Raw genomic sequence first — 22,499 nt, 5'->3', positions numbered from 1 at the left:
AAACTTAGTAACTTAATGGTGAAAAATGAGTTTATTTTAGAAGTAAAAAATAACAAGAAGGCTACAAAAAAAAAGACATATATTCTAGCTAGGATATATTTTCTAGGATTTTATTCTTATATAAAAATATCTCCAAAAGACTTTAATAAGTCTATGATCCATCCTGAATCACACTATACATATTTAGCTTTTCACTGATTAATAATTTGAAAGTGCAGCTAAGGTCCAGAGCAAATCTTCTCAAGATGACCACGTTGTAGCTGGGAAATGAGCTGGAGGGTGCCTGGCTTTGGCCCGTGAGGCGAGCCTTCGTCTGAGCTGCCGGACTTCTGCCATCAGCTCCCACTCCTGGCGCGCCAGTTCTGCTCGTCTTCTGTCTAAAGACAATGAAGTGCAAGAAACTTAACATTGCAACTAGTGGTTTTCCATAAACATTACAAATACCTGTTGGAAAACAAGAGATCTCTGGCAGAGAAATGCTGGTTTTCAGTACCACTGGATGTGGAGGCAGCCCTCAGACTGCTAAGAGCAAGTTCTTTGAAGCGGTGCCTCTGCTGGCTACCAGGTCAGGTGCAATGGGGGCTACAGCAGGTCCGGAGGTTCCCACTGCCTGCAGACTTTTGTATTATATATAGATATAATATATATATATGTAAGGTGCGTTGGAATTTAAACTGTGCTTTCACTGCCAGAGCAGCTAGGACCGACCAGAGGAAATTAGACTAAGCATGGGTAAGATGATCAGGTCAGAATGCAACTAAACTAGGCTGAGGTTTACTAGGACCACTGTCATAACCTGACACACTTCAGGCACTTTTTACCTGTGCCATCCCTGGGAGCAAAGACATTTTCTGCAGGTGTGAAAGAGAACACAACAATAAACTGGTTTACTATCCACTAAACACCTACACAACTAATGACTCAATCACACAGCTGGGTGTTCCAGCAATGCTCTGAATGTGAATGTGAAAGAGACTCCTAACGTAAAAACTTACTGTGTGGTGATGATGCTAATGTAGACAAATCATTGAGACAGATGTTTTCAGGCCTTGGCACCTGGTGGACTTCTACCCCTCTTTCAGGACACCTGGCCTTTAAATTGTGCAGTCCCTCTGTGGGAAATGGAAAAAAGGGTTATTTGTAAATTAAAAATATTGAAGTTTCTAGTGAATTTTTCTAGCTGGAGGTAAAACAGTTTTTCTCCAGGAAGCAAAGCTAGAACAATCACCCACTCCAGTTAATGGCAAGTACAATTTGCTCAGAATTAGAGGTCAGTGTTTCTACTCTTTGGGTCAAAGCAATGCATCACAGCATTTCATTCTAAGGAATTACAGCTCTGTAATTTCATTAATTTCTTAAAATTCCCTTTAAGAAATTACAGCTCTTTAAGAAATTACATGCGCTGTTTCTTCCTATGTAATTAATCTGACAAACAGGCCACTAAGATCATATGGAATATGGCTACTCATGCTTGTAGTTTTAGGAGCCACCCACTTTAATTATGCACAGTTGCAAAATACTGCATACTAAAACATTAGGTAAATAAAGACAAAGGCTGAAAAAGTTTGCCCAAAGCAATACTAATCACCTAATATTAATCACTAATTTTATGTGAGCCTTGGAAGCATGGTGGGGGGGTAGGAGAAATACCTGCAAAAACTGGCCAATTCTGGAAGCACCTAAATGTGTTGGGGTTGTTTGTTTTTAAACCATACACTTGGAAAACACTTTGTTTTTAAACAAACACTTGGAAAACCACTTCTTGGTATAATACTGTATGTCATCACAGGACAACATTATTTGACAGCAAATTTATAATGGATGCAATTTTACAATTGCTTCTAGATGAGCTAAACCTGTGCTCCCACCAAAAATGCCATTTATATTGCTGCAGTTGATCGGTATCAAACCGAGATTTCTTTCCAAGTCTAGCCTTGGAAAACAGATATATCTGTTTTATGCAAGAATATTGCCAAAAAGCACTTATGGAATGCTTACTAAAGGAGTTATGTTGAAGTTTATCCCCAGTATTGGACGGTTTATTTGTATTCAGTCATTGAATGCTTCATGCCAACATCCACACAGAACTGTGTTTTCTACATGCTCACCAAAATGGCCATCCTCCCTTTGCAGCTTCTCAGCCAATTCTAACTCATCATTCCTTTTGTCATCTAAGAACTGCTTCCTGTGCCCATCTACAGCAGCAGCCACCTTCTGCTCTTCCTCCAGCTGAGCTTTATTCTGTACAACATCTTCCTGCTGTGCAACAGAGATATTAAATGTCTTCAACAGATGTGTTGCAAGGAAAAAGCAATAAATAGAACCATCTGGATTATTACAGATTACACTTCACCCTAAAATCAAAATATGGTAGTCAGCTGTATGAAGGTTTCATTTTGAAAAATGTCTCATTCAACCATCTGGAGAAAGGTAAAAGTCTTGGGTCAGAGAATAAAAATGAGACGAACTTACAGAAATAGGAATATGCTTTCCTAAGGCTAAAACATCCTTACTAATTCACTCTTGTGCTTCCAGCTTCCAGATATTTCCAGTCAAAACAGAAAAGGAGAGTTCTAACAAAATATTTCTCTAATACATCTCAGCTTTCTGCATTCCCTGTTACAGGTGGTTACAGTTTTGCCAGGCCTACCTTTTTTTCTTCTGTCTCCCTCATTGCCTTCAGCAGTTCAGCTTCTTTCACCCTGTTGTCATGCAGGAGCTCGACAATCTCCCTGTAGCGCTTCTCCTGCTCCTGGTCATCACGCCTGAGTCTCTGCTGCCGTTGCAGCCTCCAGTCGCTGTCAGTGTGCTTCTGCTCAGCTTTGGCTAAATTTTCTTCAGCCACCTAAGAAAACACCTTTCTTACCAGAAATTCAGTCTATCCCAACTGCACAGCCTTACCTACAGACCAGGCAAGACTAACTGAGGTGTTCTCCAGTATCCCTGTCAGATGTCCCTGATAGAGGCATTCACTGATGGGTGCAGCTGACATAAGATTGATACCTGAATGCCAATACTTTCACCCACATCCATCTGCTTCCAAAAATCAAATGCTGTTTACAAAAATTCAGACCCATATGTTTATTTCTAGACAATACACAAATGCAGATGACAAGCATATGGGCAGTGGGATAGCTGCAACTATTTTTCCAACTGTGCAGTTACAAGTTCTGAGCTTGAAAATCTGAGCAATTCCTAATGTCAAGCTACACACATTCATTACCGTGATTTAGAAGACAGCTTCTACAGCTGAATTTCCTGCCAAGTACTACCAACTGAAACCTCCTTTGAGGCTGTCTTTTATTTTGTTATGGTTATAAACAAAACATGTTCCTTATCAGGAGGATGACTTGTTTTGAAAAGTACTTTTGAGTCTTATGTACATTCTAAGTTTTGAGAAGTAAAAAAATAAAAGCTAATATTTCTGGTAGGTCCAGAGAATTTCAATGTTATACAGCTGTTTGGACACCTCAGTCAGATTTTTGGAAATCTCAAAACTTTAAACATAGAATCTTAATCTATTAATATAGGTATCTAGAAATGAGATTTTTTAGAAAATATTTCCATATTAACTTGAACTAGTTAATTACAGTCAAAATACTATTAACTAGTGCTAATTGTATAAGTTAGCATATTGACTCCCTAGAACACATGTTAAGATCCAATCATCCTACTGTATGAGCTTTCTGTATTTCTTCTTTATCTATTTCTATCAATCTCTGAACACCTTTCAGATCCACCTTTCTTCGATGGGCTTCCATCTCATCTTTCATTTCCTTTGTAACTGCCTCTTGGTCTTTGATTAGATGCTGCCAAGCACACAAACAAAAAATATTGTTGCTAAGCTACTAGCTCACATTGGTAATTCCATCTCTTTAACATTTATTAAAATTTCATTAAACTAGTATTTGAATATATCCACACATCTCATCCCACTACATATCATAACTGTCCAAAAAAGCCATAGACCCTGCTGTTTTATCCACTCAGAATCAGATGAAGCATGAATCATAACAGTGGCCTGAGTAATGACAAGGGATGTAATTCCATTCTCCAGATTACAGTGGAGAATAAAAGCAGATTTCCAACCTAAAATAACCAGATTCATCATGAAAATATTCTGAAATTTATGGCAAATTTTAGCCAAAACCCCAAAATATTTCATAACTATAAAGTGTGTTTCATGGCCCTGGGATTTGCAATAAACTCATCTGCAGCTTGAATGCAGAGATGATTTGCCAAAGTAGTACAACCCAGTAGCAGACCTAGAAACAGCATTTTAGCGTACCACCTTTTCTTCACATTCACCAGGGCACATCCACACTATTTTCTGCAAATGTTATAACCCCTTCCCAGGCTTGTAGGAATCTACTGAGCAACTGAGGCAAAGTCAACATCCTTTGAAGCTGGAGCAGGGACCCTCGCTGACGGCAGTGAAACAGTGCAGGGAAAGCCTGTCTGCACAGACTTTGTGGGCAAACAGAGATCCTCAGCTAGTTAAATAATTGCTACCTTTCCAGCCTAGAGAGGATGATCACTGTAGAATTAGTTCCTTAGAGAGCTGACTTTACACGTACTGGAATAAAAATGAGCTTAGCCTGATTTGTGTTATGCAGCCACAATACAGCTGGCTGTATATTGAATAAATAAATGCTAACAGAAATTTAGCCCAGTCATGCTCAGTATGGATTATAAAAAGTTCATGATCAAAAGCTTTAAAAAACCCAAATACAAGCTGACACATTTCAAAATGAGGGTCAGAGCTGGATGTCTACTTTTCCTTTATTCCATTGGATCTACACATACCCAAGATGGGTACACGTAGCTTTGATTTCTAAACACTTAACTGAGTATTTTTAATCAAAATGAATATTTCCAAAGTCTCCCACTGGCATTCTTGCTTTGCAGTCATTTATAATAATTATTTATAATAATTAACTAAAATTTAAACTTTAAGCAGAATTACTGATTAAAGCTGTTTATTACTGAATAGCCATATTTCGTATAAATCAGTCATTTCGGAAAGGAACTGCACATTCCTGATGAACCATCCACTTCTTTTTGCTTAACGATGTTGTTGGCAACTAGACATTTTTGCATCACCTACATCAATCTGCTATACTGCTCTCTCCAGAAAATGCAGATATGTCTGGATATCACAGATGAAAAGGTGGGAGTTTCCGGGTGAGGAACACATTTCATATACTTATTTCTTATTTACATGTTCCTCACTTCCCTCAAGCAGCTAAGCCCACAACTAAACCCTGCAGGCCACTGTAGAACCTCTCAATCAATGGCAGAGTTAATTTGCAATCTGGACATACAGCCCACAGACAGCTGAGAATTCACTAGTCCTTTAAGGAGCTCATTACATTTTTCAACACTGCCACTAACTGTTAAATTATGCATTTAAAGTTGAAGCAGTCCACCTCATGCTAAATACACCTCTGGGCTCACAAATCACAGTATATCAACTAAAATTTTAGTTATGCATTTTTTCTTCATTTATTTTCCCTATTAAACCTTGTAGAAAATAATTGCTTGAGCAATACTAAACCTTTCTTGCAATTTCATCATCAAGACGTTTTAGTTCCATTTGAAGCTGATCTTGCTGGTAGTTCAGAAAACACCTTCTTGAAGCATCTAAAAGCTGCAGTTCCTTTGCTTTCAGTTCTCTTTTCACAACAGCAAGCCTTCAAGGCCAAAATAAACAGAAATAAACAAATAACAGAAATAATACTGTATATGTAAAAGGTCAGTACCAAAGAGCACAAACATGCAATGCAGTTAGCCATTAATTACTGTGAGCTCATCTCCAGCTTAACAAACCTTAGGACAGCTGCTTTCATTCCTGTAAAATGTCCAATTTTCATTTATGAGACAAAATTAAATTCACAGACACACATCTTCTAATGGCAATATCTCCAGTTAAGCTTTGAAGTCCTGTGCCGTTTCTGTTCCACTTTAATAAGTACTAGTTTAATGTTGCAAGGATTCAAAACTGGAAACTACTCCTTAGAATAACTGCCAGTGTCCTGGTACCTCTTGCTGCACAAAATTAGTCCCAAGTTTATTTGGTAAATATCAAACTCTTTCAAGAAATAAAACCACAAACTCAAGGATTAGCTTGTAAATAAAGGCTTACTGTCATCTTTAAAAAAAAACACCTAACTCTGCAGGTTACAGAAGTTTAGGAGATGTGATAAAAACGTGGTGGTTAGGAACACGGTTTAGTGGTGAACTTGGCAGTGCTGGATTAACCATTAGACTTGATGATCTTAAAGGTAATTTCCAACTTAAATGATTCCATGATCACCTGTAGTTCATCTAAGGAATTAGGGAGATGTTGAAATTCTCTTAAACCTTCACAACTGCAAAATGTACAAACTCACAGTTCAGCTTCATTCTTATCACAGCTCTTTGCTTATAAACCGATATACAAAGCAGTGGTTTTTCTCAATCCACTAGAAATCCAAGACTGTGTACAGTCACTGATCCTGTGACTCTTGTATCTGCAGTGTGGGTCTGCCCACAATGCAAGTCCAAAGTCTCTGTGTGCAGACACACAGCAACTGACTGTTTAAGAGACTTCCAAATCCAAAGTAACCAGAAAAATGGGAGCTGAGACAAGAATATGAAGTGACTTGACCTCTAATCTGCTGTATTCCCTCCAGGGAGTAATAGGCAAGGTAGTAATACAACCCAGATCACTTAATTCCCACACCAAAATATGACCCACCAGACCACAGTTATCCCACATTACAATTTATACCAATTAGAGGTTTTTTCTCCTTTACTCATGGTTAAAAATGTAATAGCAGGCTACAGTAGCCAGACCCCTAATGTTTCCTACGTTCTAATACCTCTGGCTCTGTTCTGCCAACTTCTCTTCTTCCAATAGAATTTTTCGCCTCTGTTCTTCAGCTTCTCGAAGTAATTTCTGCTTTCGATAACAGGCTTCATCTTCTGCTTTCTGTTCCTGTGCTTTGGCTTCTGATTCATGTGCTAATTGTCTGCATGGAAGGAAGTTACATGTTAATTATTCAAACCAAATATCAAGAAATTACTTGATTACTTTGAAACTGATGACAGTACTAGCAAAGAACTGCTGAAATGAGATGACATGAAAGAATATGGTATCCCCTTCATAGTGTCAAAGTCCATGAGGAAGAGCTACCATACTGACTGTTAGAGACAACAGGGCAATACTGATGAGTACAGGTATTTTCTTGCTCACATTCTTAACAAAAACTGGTTTCTAAGGGTGCCTTCGCATCATGGTACCCACTGATTTCAATAGTAAGCTTAGAACTCCTGGCCCTTCAAAACTTGGACCCCACAAGGTCAACAGAGGTTTAGGCTCTGGCTATGAGCTTCCAAGTTTGTTGACTTGTGGCCCAATATCTTCTGCTAATTAGAAAACATTTTTTATTTAAGTTAAGACTAATAATTTAATGTAAAAACATGTCAAACAAGTAATTCTCAACCTTTAGCAGCTATTTCAAGTCCTTTTCCTGAATTTTTTTATCTCTCTTCTCAAGACTACACATTACAACATACAAAGGCAATTATGTCCACCTGTACTTCCCAGTCTGAGAGTGTCTTCAGTTTCTCACTAATACCTCTCTCGCAGGTATTCAATTTCATCCTGTCTGATCTTCTCCCATTTCTGAGCTTGATCATTCACAATGAACACGGGATATTTATTAAACACAGGGTACTGTCCTTTCGTAAGTGGTGTGAAGTCATCAAGCATATGCTGTGGATGGATATCCAGTGGTGTAGCTTCCATAAGATGATAGGCTTCCTTAACCACAACATTAATGTCCACGTTGTTACGATGATGAAAGAAATACTGTAAGAGACAGGCTGCCATTTACATTCTACACAAGATTATGCACTTTAATGTATTTTTACATAAATACGTATTTATTTTTAATGCACATATCTGGGAATTATAATGAAAAATATCAAGATATCTATTTCAACAGTTAATTTAAAAAGTTTTTAAAGTTTTCCCTACCAATTCATAAAACATCACCAGCTCAAGTGACTTGAGCCAAACTTCTTCAAGGTGGGAAAGGATGCTGTGGTTCTTTTCCTTCTCTTCAAATGGCAGCTGTATAAGGGATTTGGGAAGCTGGGTGTCAGTGTAGAGTGTCCAACAGTGACTCCTACCACTGGATAAACCTGCCCTGACTTACAGTGTTCAGCCATGAAGCTCAGAAGTTTCTCCTCTTGCAGGGTTATTCTTCCTGTCAAAGATTTTATCTACCAAGAAAATCTCTAAATAGTCATTATTAAACATAGCAATAATGTTATTGGCTTAATGTCAGTCAAATTGACTACTCATAAACACATTTTAGAGGTGGAACCCTTTGTTTGCCTACAGAGATATTGTCATAAGAAACCTCTTCCCATGGAACATTAAACATAAAGAAATATTTTAATTTAGCTTCAGAGAACATCCAATAATACTGCCTAATTTTGAAAATCTGTCAAGACAATAATGAAACAACATCACAGAATTATTGTGTATTGTCTCCAGAAGCAGAAGTCCATATTAGATCCTCAAAAAAGAGACAGAATTATTTTGTGCTTGATGAACAATTGAAATTTTAAAAATGGTCTTTAGTGACATTAGAAAGCTTTTAAAGTTCTCCTTGCATGAAACTGCAGGAAGCTGCTCAATGTTTTCCTCATTTATTGTGTATTTGTCAAGTACCAGATACTAATTTGGAAATGGATCTCCTTGTAACCTGTCTAACGACGGATACAATGCTTTATACATCTTTTCCACATGATTGACTTAAATATGAAAATGTTTACCTCAAAATCTGCTGCTTGATTACAGTGGAGCAAGGGAGCTCTGGAACATATAACATAGGCAACGACAATCATTAGAAAGTATGAAGGATGGTTGGAGAAAATATTGTCAAAAGTTTTCAGCCATTCTTCTCTTGTTAGAACCTCAGATAATAGTGTTTCTAGGAGAGGCCAAGCATAAACCTAAATTATTTGGGAAAATTGACAAAATGATCCATTAGTACAATTTAACCATTCCTTTTAAAGAAACAATGTGATTTTTCTTGCCTTATACCAAGAAGCTATTCATTTATGAAAAAGGAAAGAAACAGAACATTTCAAGGTAAGTTTCATCACTTACTGTAAACATACAAAGTTAATCTGGGGTGATTACAAATACATTTCTTATTTCACTGGATGTCTTAATGTTCTGTTTAGGTTTGTGAAGCTAAAATAATCCCTAATGATAAACAGGGATTAGAAAATTAATTCATCACACTTGTGTCCACATTAGAAAAGGTACATTTATAATTTGATGAGTAGATTTTTAAGCAATGTGGACTTGAAAGCAAAGAACTTCTAAAGAAATAAAGCAGCATATATATGATCATGGACAAGGAAAAACAACAGGAAATCAATTATATATTCTTTACACTCTCACATAATTCACTGTTATGTAATGAAAACTCCCCCAGAATAGAAATATATCAAAATAAAAGACCAGTGCACTACTATTCATTGCAGTATATTTTTGTATACAAAAGTGGTCTAGACTATTACCTGTGAAGTCACATTGTATTTTATTAAATGCTGAAGTAGTTCTTTGTCATGATATGCCAAAACGTTCTCCACCATACCAAGGACATTAAATGGAGGATTGGGAAAGTACTCAAACCAGTGTTGACAAAAATTAACTGAAAGAGAACAAGAAGTTGAACACAATCCATTGTAATCCAGAGCGAAACACTCATGACAACCTTGAAGTTGGTTATCAAGCAGATGCATTTAAGATGTTGTTTCAGGCAGCAAAACCTGTTTAAGATATTCCCATCCCTTCTCTTTCCAAGTATTCTTAAACCATTCCCTCCAGCTGCACTGGCATGGGTTTTTGTGTCAATACACTGTGAACGAGAATGAAGAACTGATCTGGCTCAAATACAAAGTGAAAAAAAAATCTGTGAGCTGTGGGACTAAGGCATGGGAAGCAGATGGGAATATTTAAATCAGTGTTTCTGTCTCACAAAACTATGGCCTGGATCATGTAATTTTTAACGTACTAAGAATAATTTATGTAAACTTGGATACTTATTCACCAACAGCATGTGGCTGCAAAGTGGGTATATATACTTGGCAGCACACATCTTCTGTAGACTTAGCAGCAGCTGCAACAACTAATTTAAGTGTAAAGCACTCTAAATTAGAGTGTTTCTTCAGAAGATAGCCACAGCCAGTGTTCAGACAAATGTCTGGTTTTGAGTTACCACATGCTCAAGACAACTAAACAGAGTTTAGTTGAGAGAGATCCTTCAAACCTTGAAAGAGATCATTCCCTGTTGACTGGGCACAGGTGACAGGTGGAGTGGGTGGCTGTGACTACTTTTCCCATGTCTCAGAGACTTAATTGTTATTATATAATTACGCTAGATACATATGAGTTTGCAAATGCTAGATACATTTCAATTAGACTTTACAAACGCTGTTAAAACTGCTAACCTTTTGCTAGCAACACTGCAAAAGGAAGTTTCATATTTTGAGGTTTTGGTTTTAAGCTCCATATTAATTCCTGGTAATACCCTGGTGACCTATTAACTTTATTCATTTCAGGAGGAAAACCTCTTTTGCTTAAAAAGAGGAAAGCTTAAACATGTTGAAGCATATTTGAGTTTTTAAAATCATTGCTTACCTACTACTGTAGCAACAACTTCAAAACAGATCAGTTGGTTGTTCTGGAATAATTTTACAAATGGGAATGCTAGCAAAGGCATGTAAGGTGTCTCAGCAAAGATAGCAGACCAGTGAGCTAGAGCTGACAATGTCCTGTACACAGAGGCAAACAAAAAAACCTGTGTAGAAAACATTGATCCAAAACCAAACAAAAATATAGCATCTATTTTATAATCAAAACACAGAAAGATTGTGAACTTCAAGACAGATGCAGGATTGTATGAGTTACCAAAACAAAACTGCATGAGGGCACTACTATGTCATTTTCGAATTTTTCTTCCAGCTGCTTCTAGCTACTGGATACATTTCAGATTACTATATGAAAATAAAAATCTGTAATATTTTAAATAAATACAAATATCTATTTTACCTCTGTAGAACTCTCAGCAGTTTCCCACTTTTGATAGGATACTCTTTCTGAATATTTACGAATGCACTGTGGATACCTCTATCTATCAGGCTACTGAATGCCAAGTGGTTTTCAGGAAGTTGTAATAAGGAACGCCAAACAAACATCCTGCAATTAAAATGCAGCCTTAGTCAAGGAAATTCTTTTTCACAGGCCAGCAAACACAAGCAATTTTATTTTGTGCAAGCATGAACATGCACACAAAAAACACCTGTACTTAGCTGGATATTCTCCAAATTCTTTCAATAAGGCCTGCAGACGTTTCTTGTTTAATCCACCTGGCAATTCATTCTACAAAACAGGAGATCAACAATAAATGTAACCATTTTCTATTTCTTTGCACTCTAATTGATGAGAGTGGCTAAATATTGGAAGTTTATCACATAGTGTCAAAGAAAAAAATCCAGTGTGTATTGCTGTCTGCTACATAGTCCTAGGAACATCAACAACAAAAAGGTAATTCAATCATAATTTATTGTCTCCTGAACTCAAAGCACAGCTGCCATTGATTTCAGTCAGAAGCAGATCGGACCCAAACTGACTGAACTATGTACAATTAAATGATGGATATAGCAAACCATAAAGAATACTAACATAATAAATAGATCATATGGTGATACATAAACAGGAATATATATATATATATATGTACACATAAAAGGCACAAGAAAAAGAGAGAGAAAATGGCACCATGATGACAGAGGGGAATAAATGTAATAGTAATTAATCTTCTAAATAATTAAAAAAAAAAGGAAATGGATCCTAGGCAGACATTTTAGAGGTGCCAGTTGGCTTTCTGCAGGGAAGCAGATCAGATCTAGCAAATACCAAATGTGTCACAAGTTGCTTGAACAACTGCAGAGGTACCCCAGACTGGAGGCAGCTCTGGCTGTATCACATACTGTAGGAGTACGGGCTAAATAGAGAGAAAAAATGGTACTAAAATTTCCTAAATCCCTGCTCTGCTCAAATATCCAAGTGCTTCAGTGCCTGAATTTATTTTTTAAAGCAAATGGCAATGAAATATAAACACTGCAGACTGAACAACAAAATATTTGCAATTTCTTCCCTACCTCTTTATTTTCAAGTGATGTATTTGCTTGCAGTTTTAGTAATCTGCTTTGAATTTTGCTTTGTTTGGATTTCCATGGCTCCTTTGACCTTCCTGAAGTCACTTTTGTGATCAGTTTATTTGCCTCTGAGGTGTACTTGGGTCCATCTTCTACAACTTTGAACATGAATGGTGGAGGCTAGTATTAAGTGCAAATACTTTGGTTAAAATCTTGTAAGACGGATTACAAATAAATATAATTTGTTGCTTACTCTATTTTATATATTTTTGAGCTTGATGGCCGTAAAAAGAAGACTAGAAGCATATTTATACTATAAATAAACAGATATAGAATGTATTCTCCTGGAAAAGGATGTCCATTAATAAAACTGCTCTAACTATGAGAAGGTTTATGTAGCTTCCAAGCTAACTCAAACATCATGTTATTTTCTTGCTTAGCAAACAGTAAAAATATAATTGGGATACTAGAGATGTGTATCATGTACTGTTCAGGTTATTTACTTTAGTGTGTTTCTCAATGTCATTAAAATATTTTGCATTTCTATAACACCAGTTAAAAGAATACAGAACACCTTTACAAACTTTAATTAGTCTTCAGTGTCAGGCAGGTACTAATTAATTCAATGCTGGAGATTGTGAAAGCAAGTGACAAAGTGGATATCCCAGTTTATGTCAAACTGTCAGCAAAAGTGCACATGGAATGTGTGTGACATCTTTACACATCCTTCCTCAGCTCCAGCTCCATCATTATCCAGAGCTGGTTACTGTTTACTTCAAAGACATGGTGATTAAAGATACATGGAATTCTGTATTTAGAAACCTGACTACTATTAATAAATTAATGTCATAAAATAAGAACTGGTATTTAGAATGCTTGTTATTTAGGAAGGATTAGAAGTGTATGATTGTGCCATAAGTGATGGGTGCTGGTATCCAATAACACAGTAAGAAGAACAAAATCACAGTAACAAAAACATCATTTGTGCCCACAGTTTAAGAGAGTATTAGTTGCAAAATATTTCTTGTAGGAAATGGAACAGAAGAGGCACAATTATTCTGTTTCCATTTCCTCCAAAACACCATTACAAATTGCTATAGAAAGAAATACCATCACCCCCTTCCAACACTAGTAACACGGTGATATATATACCTTGAAAACATCAAATTACCTGACGGGCTGGAGGAACTACGAAGGAAATTGTACAAATCACTTTTTCTTTATTTGCATTGTTAAATATGGCACCTCTGCAAACTACTGCTGATGCAAAACATATGCAGATAAATATCATCTTTATGAGGTCTTACTGCTGTTTTAAGAAGTGTAAAATACCTTATTTCCTTCTTGAGTCAAAGCTTGGACACTGTATAAGTTAAGGCTTCCATTTTCCATTACTGAGGCAATATACCGTCCAGTCGGGCTAATCACTGCTGTACTAATTCCCTCTTCAGGACTCCCAATGTCAAAAAGAAGTTTGCATGTTTCTATATTGATAAATCTCATAATATTATCTTGACTCAACACTCCAAGGACCTACAGGTTAAAAGGATTCATCCATTAATACTGCCAATGTAAAACAAAGTGGAACATCCAATTTAGCAACAACATTCCAAAAAGCTAAAGCAGCAAAGATTCAGCATAGTAATGTGCATTTCCTTTTGTGCTGTATACCCCTATACCCCCAGAGCCCTGCAAAAGCTCTCCAAGTATAGGTGTTGAATCCACTACCCAAATACTCCTGTCTTAAGCTTTATGAAAAAACTGACCTGATTGGAGCCCCCATCAAATTCATCAGGGAGGAATTCCAGGTGACGGACAGCTCGCACTTTCTCAGGCATCTGGATTATTCTTATCAACCGCTTTAATTCCAAACACCATACGTGAAGATGATTTGATTTCCCACCAGCTACCAAAGTGTGACCATCCCTGGATCACACGTAAAGCTTCCATCAGCATATTATAATTTAAATTAGTGTTAGCTAAGAAGAGAGATTGATCATTTTGTTCTATGCCCTCAAATCAGTTCTGAATTGGCCATTATTCCTGTGATACTCTCCTGAAAGAACAAAATAGCTTCTAAATAATAAAATTTCCTTCAGTAAAGGATAGTTTAAAACTTATTTTAGTGGTCACTAAAAATCAACCTAATTTATTTTGACTGCTATGGGACTATAATAAAAACTGCTACTGATCCTTGCTGAAAGTATCAGTCACAGCAGAATTCAAAAGCTTATCATAGTTTATAGCTCAATATTTCCACAAAATATTACAAAAAAAGAAAGAGAGTCTGTTTAAAACCATAATTTTTATAGTCTGCCTTTAGAATGTTTAAAATAGCAATTTACCTGGTAACAGCAAACACCTTATAAAATAATACAAAACCTTCTACAGGAGCTGACAACTGGTATTTACAGTGAAGAGTATCGAACTCCCATGCAAAAACAGAATTATCTTTGAAACAGCTGAGAATGGTGTTACTCAATGGAAGAAAAAAAACCTGGAAGAATATGGAAAAGAAAAAAAAATGGGATGTTGTCAAGGAAGTACATTTTAAATTACCAAAATGCATGGCAAAATAAATCATGGCAGATGTGGCTATTACTGTAAGTGTGCAAGGCTTGGATCCCACAGGGAGCTGACCCTTGTCCCCTGTGACAGCCTAGAGAAGAGTAGGTGTGTTCTCCTTGCACTGGTTAAAACGTGTTGTACCCTTTGCTAAGTCAATTTAATTAACTGAAATAACTGTTAAATTTTATCTGTCTCGTTTTTATGACTGTTAAACTTTATTGTTTCCAATGAGTGCAGAGAGGACGCAATATAAACGCTGGGGACATCACTGGCTGAGATTAAGTCAGTGCTACAAAGTTTGTTGTTTTGGTCTGAATGATCTCTTGGGGCTTTGAAAATCTGGAAATATGGATATGTGGGCTGGGTTTCATCTTAGTGACTGAAAATTGGACATTCAGGCCAAATGAGTCACTTGACAGTGAGCAAAAGTAACCTGTGGGGAAAAGAGTCATCTCAGCTACCAGAGTAATTTATCTTCAGAGAGACTGAGCTGTCTGTCCTCCTTTAGGGATCCTGAGGAAGACTAGACAAAGAATTGAGAGCAGATGAATTTTGGTAAACTGGAGTACTGAATAGTTGCTAATTTTCTGCTTTGCCATAGAAAAATACCACAGGATGGTCACAAGCAGACGTTGAATAAACAGTGATGCTTTGATCATTGTAGATATGTAATATTCTCATCTGTCTCACCTGCTGTCTCTTCACTCTGCACCTCAGTCTCTATCTTTTTAAATTAGCTTTGCCCCATACCAACCTAACAGAAGGTGTATGTTGGAGTGCAACTGGGCTTAAGAGGCATCAAAAAGCACACAAGATGGATGTGACACTTCTACAGTGGTTCAGAGAGCAAGCAAGAATCCAGCTTTGCACACTGAGTGTCAGGCTTGCGGTCTAATAATAAATCTGAACTTCAGTAAAGCACATATTTACCTCTATGTCTTAGACTGTGGGATGAGAATAAATACCATTATTCTAAAGACAGGAAAATTAAATCTAGATTATTTGCATAATGTCCTATAAGAAGTGGTAGCACCAAAGAGAGCAGGCTCCTGATTTCCAAATGTGATCTATTAATTCAATCATAATCTCTACTGTTTGGCTTTAAAGTTTTTTACATACTGCAACATCCTCATCCTACTAAATTCCAAGAGCCACTAACCAATAAGTCCCTACACATAGCAAGATACTAAGCCCTAGAAAAATCTCCACTAGAGAAATGCATCCATCTTTGGAGGAAGTATGTTATAATTATTTTAGCAACATGTGCTACACAACAGTTTTAATAAAACAAACAAACAAAAATTTATGGATGATCTTTCACAGTAATTGCTAGGTGACTATTTTAAGCTGACAGAATTTCTGCCTGACCCAGAACTGGGTGAGGACACTCAAATGAATAGCCTTGCTCTCTGCAAAAGCAGCACGGCTTTTTAGTGGCCAGCCTGACGGGAAGCTTGGTTTGAAGTGGTGTTTGTCAGACTATTCACTGCAGGGCAGCACGTGTGCAAGCCATGCTCAGGCACTGGGTCAGGACTTTCTGTAGTACTTAGACCAAAGTGTGACATTTGGTGGCGCAGGCAGACCTGTTTAAAATAGTGTAATGCTAAGGGAGACCTACTTAAACCACTCCCTGGCACAAACATGTCATCCTTCTCATCCCATGCTGTCCCAGTGGGTCTGTGCAGCAAACAGAAGCAAAGACACCACTAGGCTGAGAAGCAATTATTTCTTTTTGCTGAGTTCCTTTTCAGCCTCATTTGTTCCCACATTCAGTGCTTTGCATGCACAGACAGAAGAGCTTTGGAATAAGAAGCTGAATGAGGCAGGTGGTGGTGACTTTTTGAAGTTACCATTATGACACCAAAACTGGTTTTTTAACAACACTCTTAGATCCCACTATCATTTAGGTTGGAATCAATCTACACAGGTCCTGAGCTCACCCTAGGCTAATGCAAGGTCAACCTAGAAGATGGCTCCAACTTCCAAGTTAAATTGGGTTAGTCAAGGTCATGTCCAAGCAAGTTTTGAGTATCTCTAAAGATGGAGGTTCCTTAAAAGTTCCCAACAGACCTCTGCAACTACTGACTGATTATTTCAGTGATCTGGGTGATGTGATAGGATGAAAGTTCAGATGAGATGACCAAAGATGACAAAAAAGATTTGTCTGTATTTTAAAGACTATTTACAAGTAAATAGATTTTAATAAGTGATCTTATACCTACTGTGGTGTGGTGTGCTTGTTCAGCCTTTAGCAATTGCTCTTTACTCACCTTTTGTATACCCACAGACTGACGAACATTCAGCTTTCTTATTCTTTGAAAGGTGTCCAAATCCCACAGTTGAGCTGTATCAGTGGAAGTAGTGATGGCAAACTTGCCTGACTCATGGACAGAGATGGAAGACACAGAAGATTCATGGCCTCTCATCCAACTAACTAGCTCCTGCGTTTCTGTAGAAGTTGATGAAAATATATGAAAGTCATTCAACCACTGTCAACAACTACTACTTTATTCTTTATTGTCAACACTATGCTATGAAAGAGACTTTTAAGCATAACTAGCATATAATATAACCATTTGCCATCACAGCCCAACACACAAAAAACAAAGGTATCAGTCTTCACATAGGTTTTATACCTTAGAGAGGCACAACCTTCTCCTCATCGCCAAATAACATAAGTTATGCTCAGTTCTGCTCAGAAAGCCAACTTGCGCAGACTTGATTCATTTAGTGTAAAAATCAATCTTAGAAAACCATGAACAATGTGATCAGTTAACTTCAGCATGCCTCATAGAATGTCTGATGTGAACACCCACAGAAGCTGAGATTGAATGGTCTGGTTAGAATTCTGCACTTGTTTTTACTTGTGGACAGAACGTGTGAATGATTACACAACTATTTACAGGTGCAAAGAATAAAGGTTTAATGACAATGGGCTATGACTACAGAAAGACAGAGTCAGAAAGCAACAGCTCATTAATTCTTTTAGAACCTTAAACATTTTTATGCTGTGCACTGCATTCTAAGGAAATGGTTCCTCTGACTGCAGTGTCTCCCACTTGTGACTGCATGACCACTAATCTTCCCTCAGCAGCCAAACTGCACTCATGGCAATTACACTGTTTACATTGGGTGGTTTGCCTGGCAGCCCATGGAGTGGTTCCAGCTACTGCTGTGGCATCAAAGATAGGAAATGGCTATAAAGCAGCTCATAAAGACTAGCAGTCAAACTTTCTGCTGTGCCTACAGACAATGGAGTGCTTAAAGCTATCATCACCTGAGAGGTGACAGGGGATTAGAGAGTACGTATTCTGAAGAAGGGGATGGAGCCCATCAGGTAAGAGCTGTCTAAATACCCTAAGGAACTGTACTGATTAAGATGAGCACCATTCATATTTTAGCACATTCTTCAGTATAAATAAAGGCTATTTATACTATTTATAGGCTATTGATAAATGGAAACAGCACCATATGAACATGCAGTACTCTCTGGCATAATAAGGATTTCTCTAATTGCATCCAAATATCTAAGTTTGATCTTGCTGTTGTTGAAAGGAAGAGAAAGAGTGCAGAGGATTTCACACCTTAACTCTGACTTTTCCTATATTTTGAGCAACATTGTGCTACATTAAAATCTTCACAGATAATCTCAAGCCCTAAAACTGTAGATGAGTGACTCCTACAGCTTTTTAAAAATGTTTAAATCCAGGTAATAATTTGATATAATGGAGACATTACAAATGCATTTTCTGATAGGTAAAGAATAATTTATGAAGAATGAATTGTCACTGCCCTTCACCATTTAACTTCTAATCAAGACAGAGACATGCAGCTGTAATTTCATTTTTAATATTGCTTTTCAACTGGTTTTGGCTTTATTTTAATACAGTACTTCATTCTAAGTAAACATATAAAAAACTGCTTTAAGAAAATTAACATACCTAACTACAATTCTGTGGTGTACTTCAGTCAAACAAATGCCTGTGTGACTCAGTGAGAATAAAGAACTTTGACAAAGCAAAGGGTTCATTCACCGAAGGACTATAACAAACATGGGCCCAAACTTTTCTTTTTAGACAGATGGCATGAAATACATAGTATAATTTCTATAAAACAAACTGTCCAAAAAATTAAGGTCAAAACTAAAATTATATACGTTTTCATGCCAATACAGATAGCATTTAAGCCTTGAAATTTCTCCTTACCTGTATCAAAGCACTTAATGGAATAATCTGCCAAAGCCACAAGGAACTCTGTCTTTCTGCGAAGATTAAAGGCCAAAGCAGTGCAAGCCTGCATTGTTCTCTGAACAAGGTTGAACCTATTTAAAAATACACATTCTCATTGTGTTAGGAAACTTTGGTTCATTTAATGTCAAGTGAAGTAATAAATTAATTGGTTTCAATATATTTCACAGAGAGAAAAAAATAAAAGCAAAAGAAGGAAGGAAATAATATCTAATTATAGTAGATCTAAAAATGAGTGCTAGGATTTTAAAACACTAATAAAATGCTGAAAGTCTGGTTGATGCATTTCTGCATCAACCAGTAGACTAGGTCTAGTCTATTGTAACTCATTGACCTGTACTGGTCCAATAATAACTTCTGGTGGTAGTCCTTAAGTTCTAAGGCACCACTGCTCTTTTTACAGTTGCAAGCCTCTGATCTTTTTGAGCAGCTAAACTAATGAAATAACATATAGGGAGCCTACATGAGACAGTGGGTTGAGGTTTCGGCCCTGAGCAAACTATTACCTATTTCAAAATATTTAGTTAAAACCTGACCCATGGGAACCTGTTCAGGCAAGTTCCACACACCTGAATGGTACAGATGTCTCAGACAATTAAAAAGTCATAATAGAAATATTCTTACCTGTTCCCATTCAAGTCAAAAACATATATATTCCCTTGGCGGTCTCCAGCGAGGAGAGAATCCCCAGAACTGTCAAAAACCACATTCAGAAAATGTATTGTCTTTGAATGGTACCCCTGGACACTGTGAATTATGTTCACTATAACTCTGTAAAGAAAAACAACCAGCAAAACAACCATGCTTAGAATAATTTTATTACCATTTATATCTGCAAGACATAGAAACATTTTAATCCTATCTTAGGATTTTACAATTCCGATTTTCCATGTTCTATGAAAGATCTCCCATGAAACCCATGTGTTTCTATATGAAAAGTATGCTACAAAGGAAGTAATTCACTGGGCTGGAAGGTGGGTAGGAGATATGTAAAGCAGATGGGGGAAATTCACCATTCACAATCCTTTCACGTGGTTTCTGATTGCCCAATTTCCATCATTAATGAATAACACTGATGTATCTGAAAGCCCAATTCAACCCTCAGGAAGGAACCTGGCTCATCATTACCACTGCAAAGAAACGTTCTAGAAAACTGAGAAGCTGTGCAGTACTGTAAGAAACCAGTCTGTTTAGATATGGGGAAAATCAGTTTTAATATCACTTCTTTTCACAGTCTTAGAAAGTATTTGGATTGTTTAGCCTGGAAAAGAGAAGGCTCTGAGGTGACCTAATTGTGGCCTTCCAGTACCTGAAAGGAGCCTACAAGAAAGGTGGAGACTTTTTACAAAGGCCTGGAATGGCATGACAAGGATGAATGGCTTCAAACTGCAAGAGAGTAGGTTTACATTTTACATTAGACATTAGGAAAAAATTGTTTACTGTGAGGGTGAGATAATCAGGCTCCCTAGAGAAGTTCTGGATACTCCATCCTTTGAAGTGCTCAAGGCCAGGCTGGATGGTGTTCTGAGCAGCCTGGTCCAGTGGAAGGTGTCCATGGCAGGGGGCTTGCAACTAGATGACCTTTGAGGCCCTTTCCACTCCAAACCATTCTACAATTCTATGAATAAAGCCTTTTTTATTACTATTCATCTGTGCTATTACAGAACAGAATTTTCTAGTTTTCCACTTCTATCCTTATAAGGTACTGTCCACACAAACAGAGCCAGATGCAGAAATGAGCTGTAAGAGGAAGGTTTTTCCAGGAAGCAGGACATCGAGATTTGGAAGATCTACTATTCCTGGATTTATTGCCTACCACTGAACAGCCCAATCATTTTGTATTATCACTTGGATGTGAATTCACAGTTAAACTAAACACCAAAAGTGTGCCAGATATTGGCAGGCTGATTAAAGACTGCAGAGCACTTGCAGAATGCTCTGACCATGGTTGCATGAGATGCTGATAGCTCTCTGAGGCACAGAATATGCTACTCAGAATGCTCTGACCATGGTTGCATGAGATGCTGATAGTTCTCTGAGACACATAACTATGGTGCAGACTAGAGATAAAACTAATTGTACCTCACTGTTAAGCCCATTGTTTTCTTCAACAAAAGGGCCATAAAAATGAAATCGGAAAGATAAAATATTTTAAAGTGTAATTGAAATCTAGTGATGTTTGTGTGGGATTATGACATTAAAGATCCTGACAAATTAGTATGACTTCTGCTTCTAAAACTACTCTGAAACACAAGTACTTATCCCTGCAGCTACAGCACCTCCCAAGACCTTCTCAACATCACTCTCTGCCTCTCAAAAGTTTCCCTGCACCTATACTAAGCCAGGAGAACAGAGTTAGGAGTTCACGGGGCCTCTGGGGACAGAGACCTCCAAAGCATCATTTGTGTCGCTGCTCTTCAGCTTAGACCAGGCAGTATTTACACAGCATACCACACTGCGATTAATCTCTTTGAATTCTCCATGGCATTTTATCCAATACGCCTAAACAACTAGGGTAAGTGTCCAGCCAAGCTGCGCAGCCTGAGCGCGGGGGTTTCACAGCCTCCTTGGGGACCTGCTCCGCCTTCAAGAGGGATCTCATTAATACATGGAAGTATCACAAAGGCGCTGCCAAGAGATCGGTGCCAGACTCTTTTCGGTGGTGCCCAGCGACAGGAGGAGGAGCAATGGCCTTAAACGAAAACACAAAAGTTTCACCTCAGCAGGAGGAAGAACTTCACGCTGAGGATGGCAGGGCACCAAAGAGGCTGCCCAGGGCGGTCGTGGAGTGTCCCTCTCTGGAGCCATTCCAAGCCCGCCTGGACGCGCTCCTATGGAAGCTGCTCTAGGTGACCCTGCCTTGGCAGATCTCCAGAGGCCCCATCCAACCGCAGTGATTCCGCCACTCCAGGGGAACGTGCTCCTTTCGTTATGTAACCGGGTACCCCGGGTGCCCCTTCCCCCGCCCGCAGAGGCTCGGGTGGGCCCGGGCCGGCCCTGCCCGCCCGCCCGCTCCTCTCGGGCAGCCGCTCCCCCCGGCCCGGCCCCGTTACCCCCGCGCTGCGGCCGCCGCCGCCCGGCGGGTCCAGATGGGCCCGCGCCGCCGCTCGCCCACATCGCAGCGCTCCATCCCCGCCCGGCGCCGCCGCTCCCGCGCTGCCAGCAGGGCTCCGCCCACGCTCCGCGCCGGGGGGGCGCCGCTCGCGTGGTACAGCCCGCTCCCGCTTCACCAATGGGGAAGAGCCGGAAGGGTGGCGAGTGCTCCCCCCCCAGACATCAGGGAATGGAACCGCTCCACCTGCGGCCTCGCGGGCTGCTGGGAGTTGTAGTTTCCCTCGCGGGCGTCGCGCAGCGACCTGGGTGGGGACGGGAGAGCGGAGCGCGGCCAGCGCCGGGCAATGCAGTAAAAACGCCGCGTCCTCGCAGGCAAGTGCGTTTATAACGCAGTGCAATAGG

At 38.7% G+C, this 22,499-nt stretch overlaps 1 protein-coding gene across 8 annotated transcripts; it reads right to left on the bottom strand.

Annotated features, from left to right (window-relative positions):
• Nucleotides 1-4: 4 nt before the first annotated feature.
• Nucleotides 5-22,201, bottom strand: TBC1D31 (TBC1 domain family member 31). Of its 8 annotated transcripts, none has more exons than XM_085572495.1 (20): nucleotides 22,097-22,201; nucleotides 19,668-21,735; nucleotides 19,002-19,117; nucleotides 17,067-17,245; nucleotides 14,574-14,725; nucleotides 13,995-14,154; nucleotides 13,561-13,761; nucleotides 12,232-12,408; nucleotides 11,370-11,449; nucleotides 11,120-11,266; nucleotides 10,709-10,842; nucleotides 9,586-9,719; nucleotides 8,830-9,009; nucleotides 7,623-7,855; nucleotides 6,864-7,013; nucleotides 5,558-5,693; nucleotides 2,651-2,845; nucleotides 2,109-2,259; nucleotides 996-1,112; nucleotides 5-377 (listed from the first exon to the last, which is right to left on the bottom strand). In XM_085572495.1, exons 2-20 carry the CDS (start codon nucleotides 19,892-19,894, stop codon nucleotides 241-243), a joined length of 3,006 nt encoding a protein of 1,001 aa, XP_085428621.1. In that variant the 5' UTR covers nucleotides 19,895-21,735; nucleotides 22,097-22,201; the 3' UTR covers nucleotides 5-240. The 8 variants fall into 8 exon arrangements, with proteins under 8 accessions (XP_085428621.1, XP_021402091.2, XP_085428623.1 ...); XM_021546416.2 differs by having other exon boundaries at nucleotides 19,668-19,814; XM_085572497.1 differs by having other exon boundaries at nucleotides 2,109-2,256; nucleotides 19,668-19,814.
• Nucleotides 22,202-22,499: the final 298 nt, after the last annotated feature.

This window comes from Lonchura striata, chromosome 2, assembly GCF_050655825.1.
Source record: "Lonchura striata isolate lonStrDom1 chromosome 2, ASM5065582v1, whole genome shotgun sequence".
In the NCBI taxonomy this organism is placed as follows: domain Eukaryota; kingdom Metazoa; phylum Chordata; class Aves; order Passeriformes; family Estrildidae; genus Lonchura; species Lonchura striata.
This window is presented reverse-complemented; position numbering and strand designations above follow the sequence as displayed.

What these genes read in the sequence shown, in the direction of transcription:
- TBC1D31 (XM_085572495.1), bottom strand. Translation starts at nt 19,894, where the DNA reads ATGTTTCTATGTCTTGCAGATATAAATGGTAATAAAATTATTCTAAGC. An exon ending in AATACAATGTGACTTCACAG is followed by an intron (nt 9,010 to 9,585) that starts GTAATAGTCTAG and finishes CAAATAATTTAG; the next exon opens with GTTTATGCTTGGCCTCTCCT. An exon ending in TTGGCAGAACAGAGCCAGAG is followed by an intron (nt 5,694 to 6,863) that starts GTATTAGAACGT and finishes TTGGCCTTGAAG; the next exon opens with GCTTGCTGTTGTGAAAAGAG.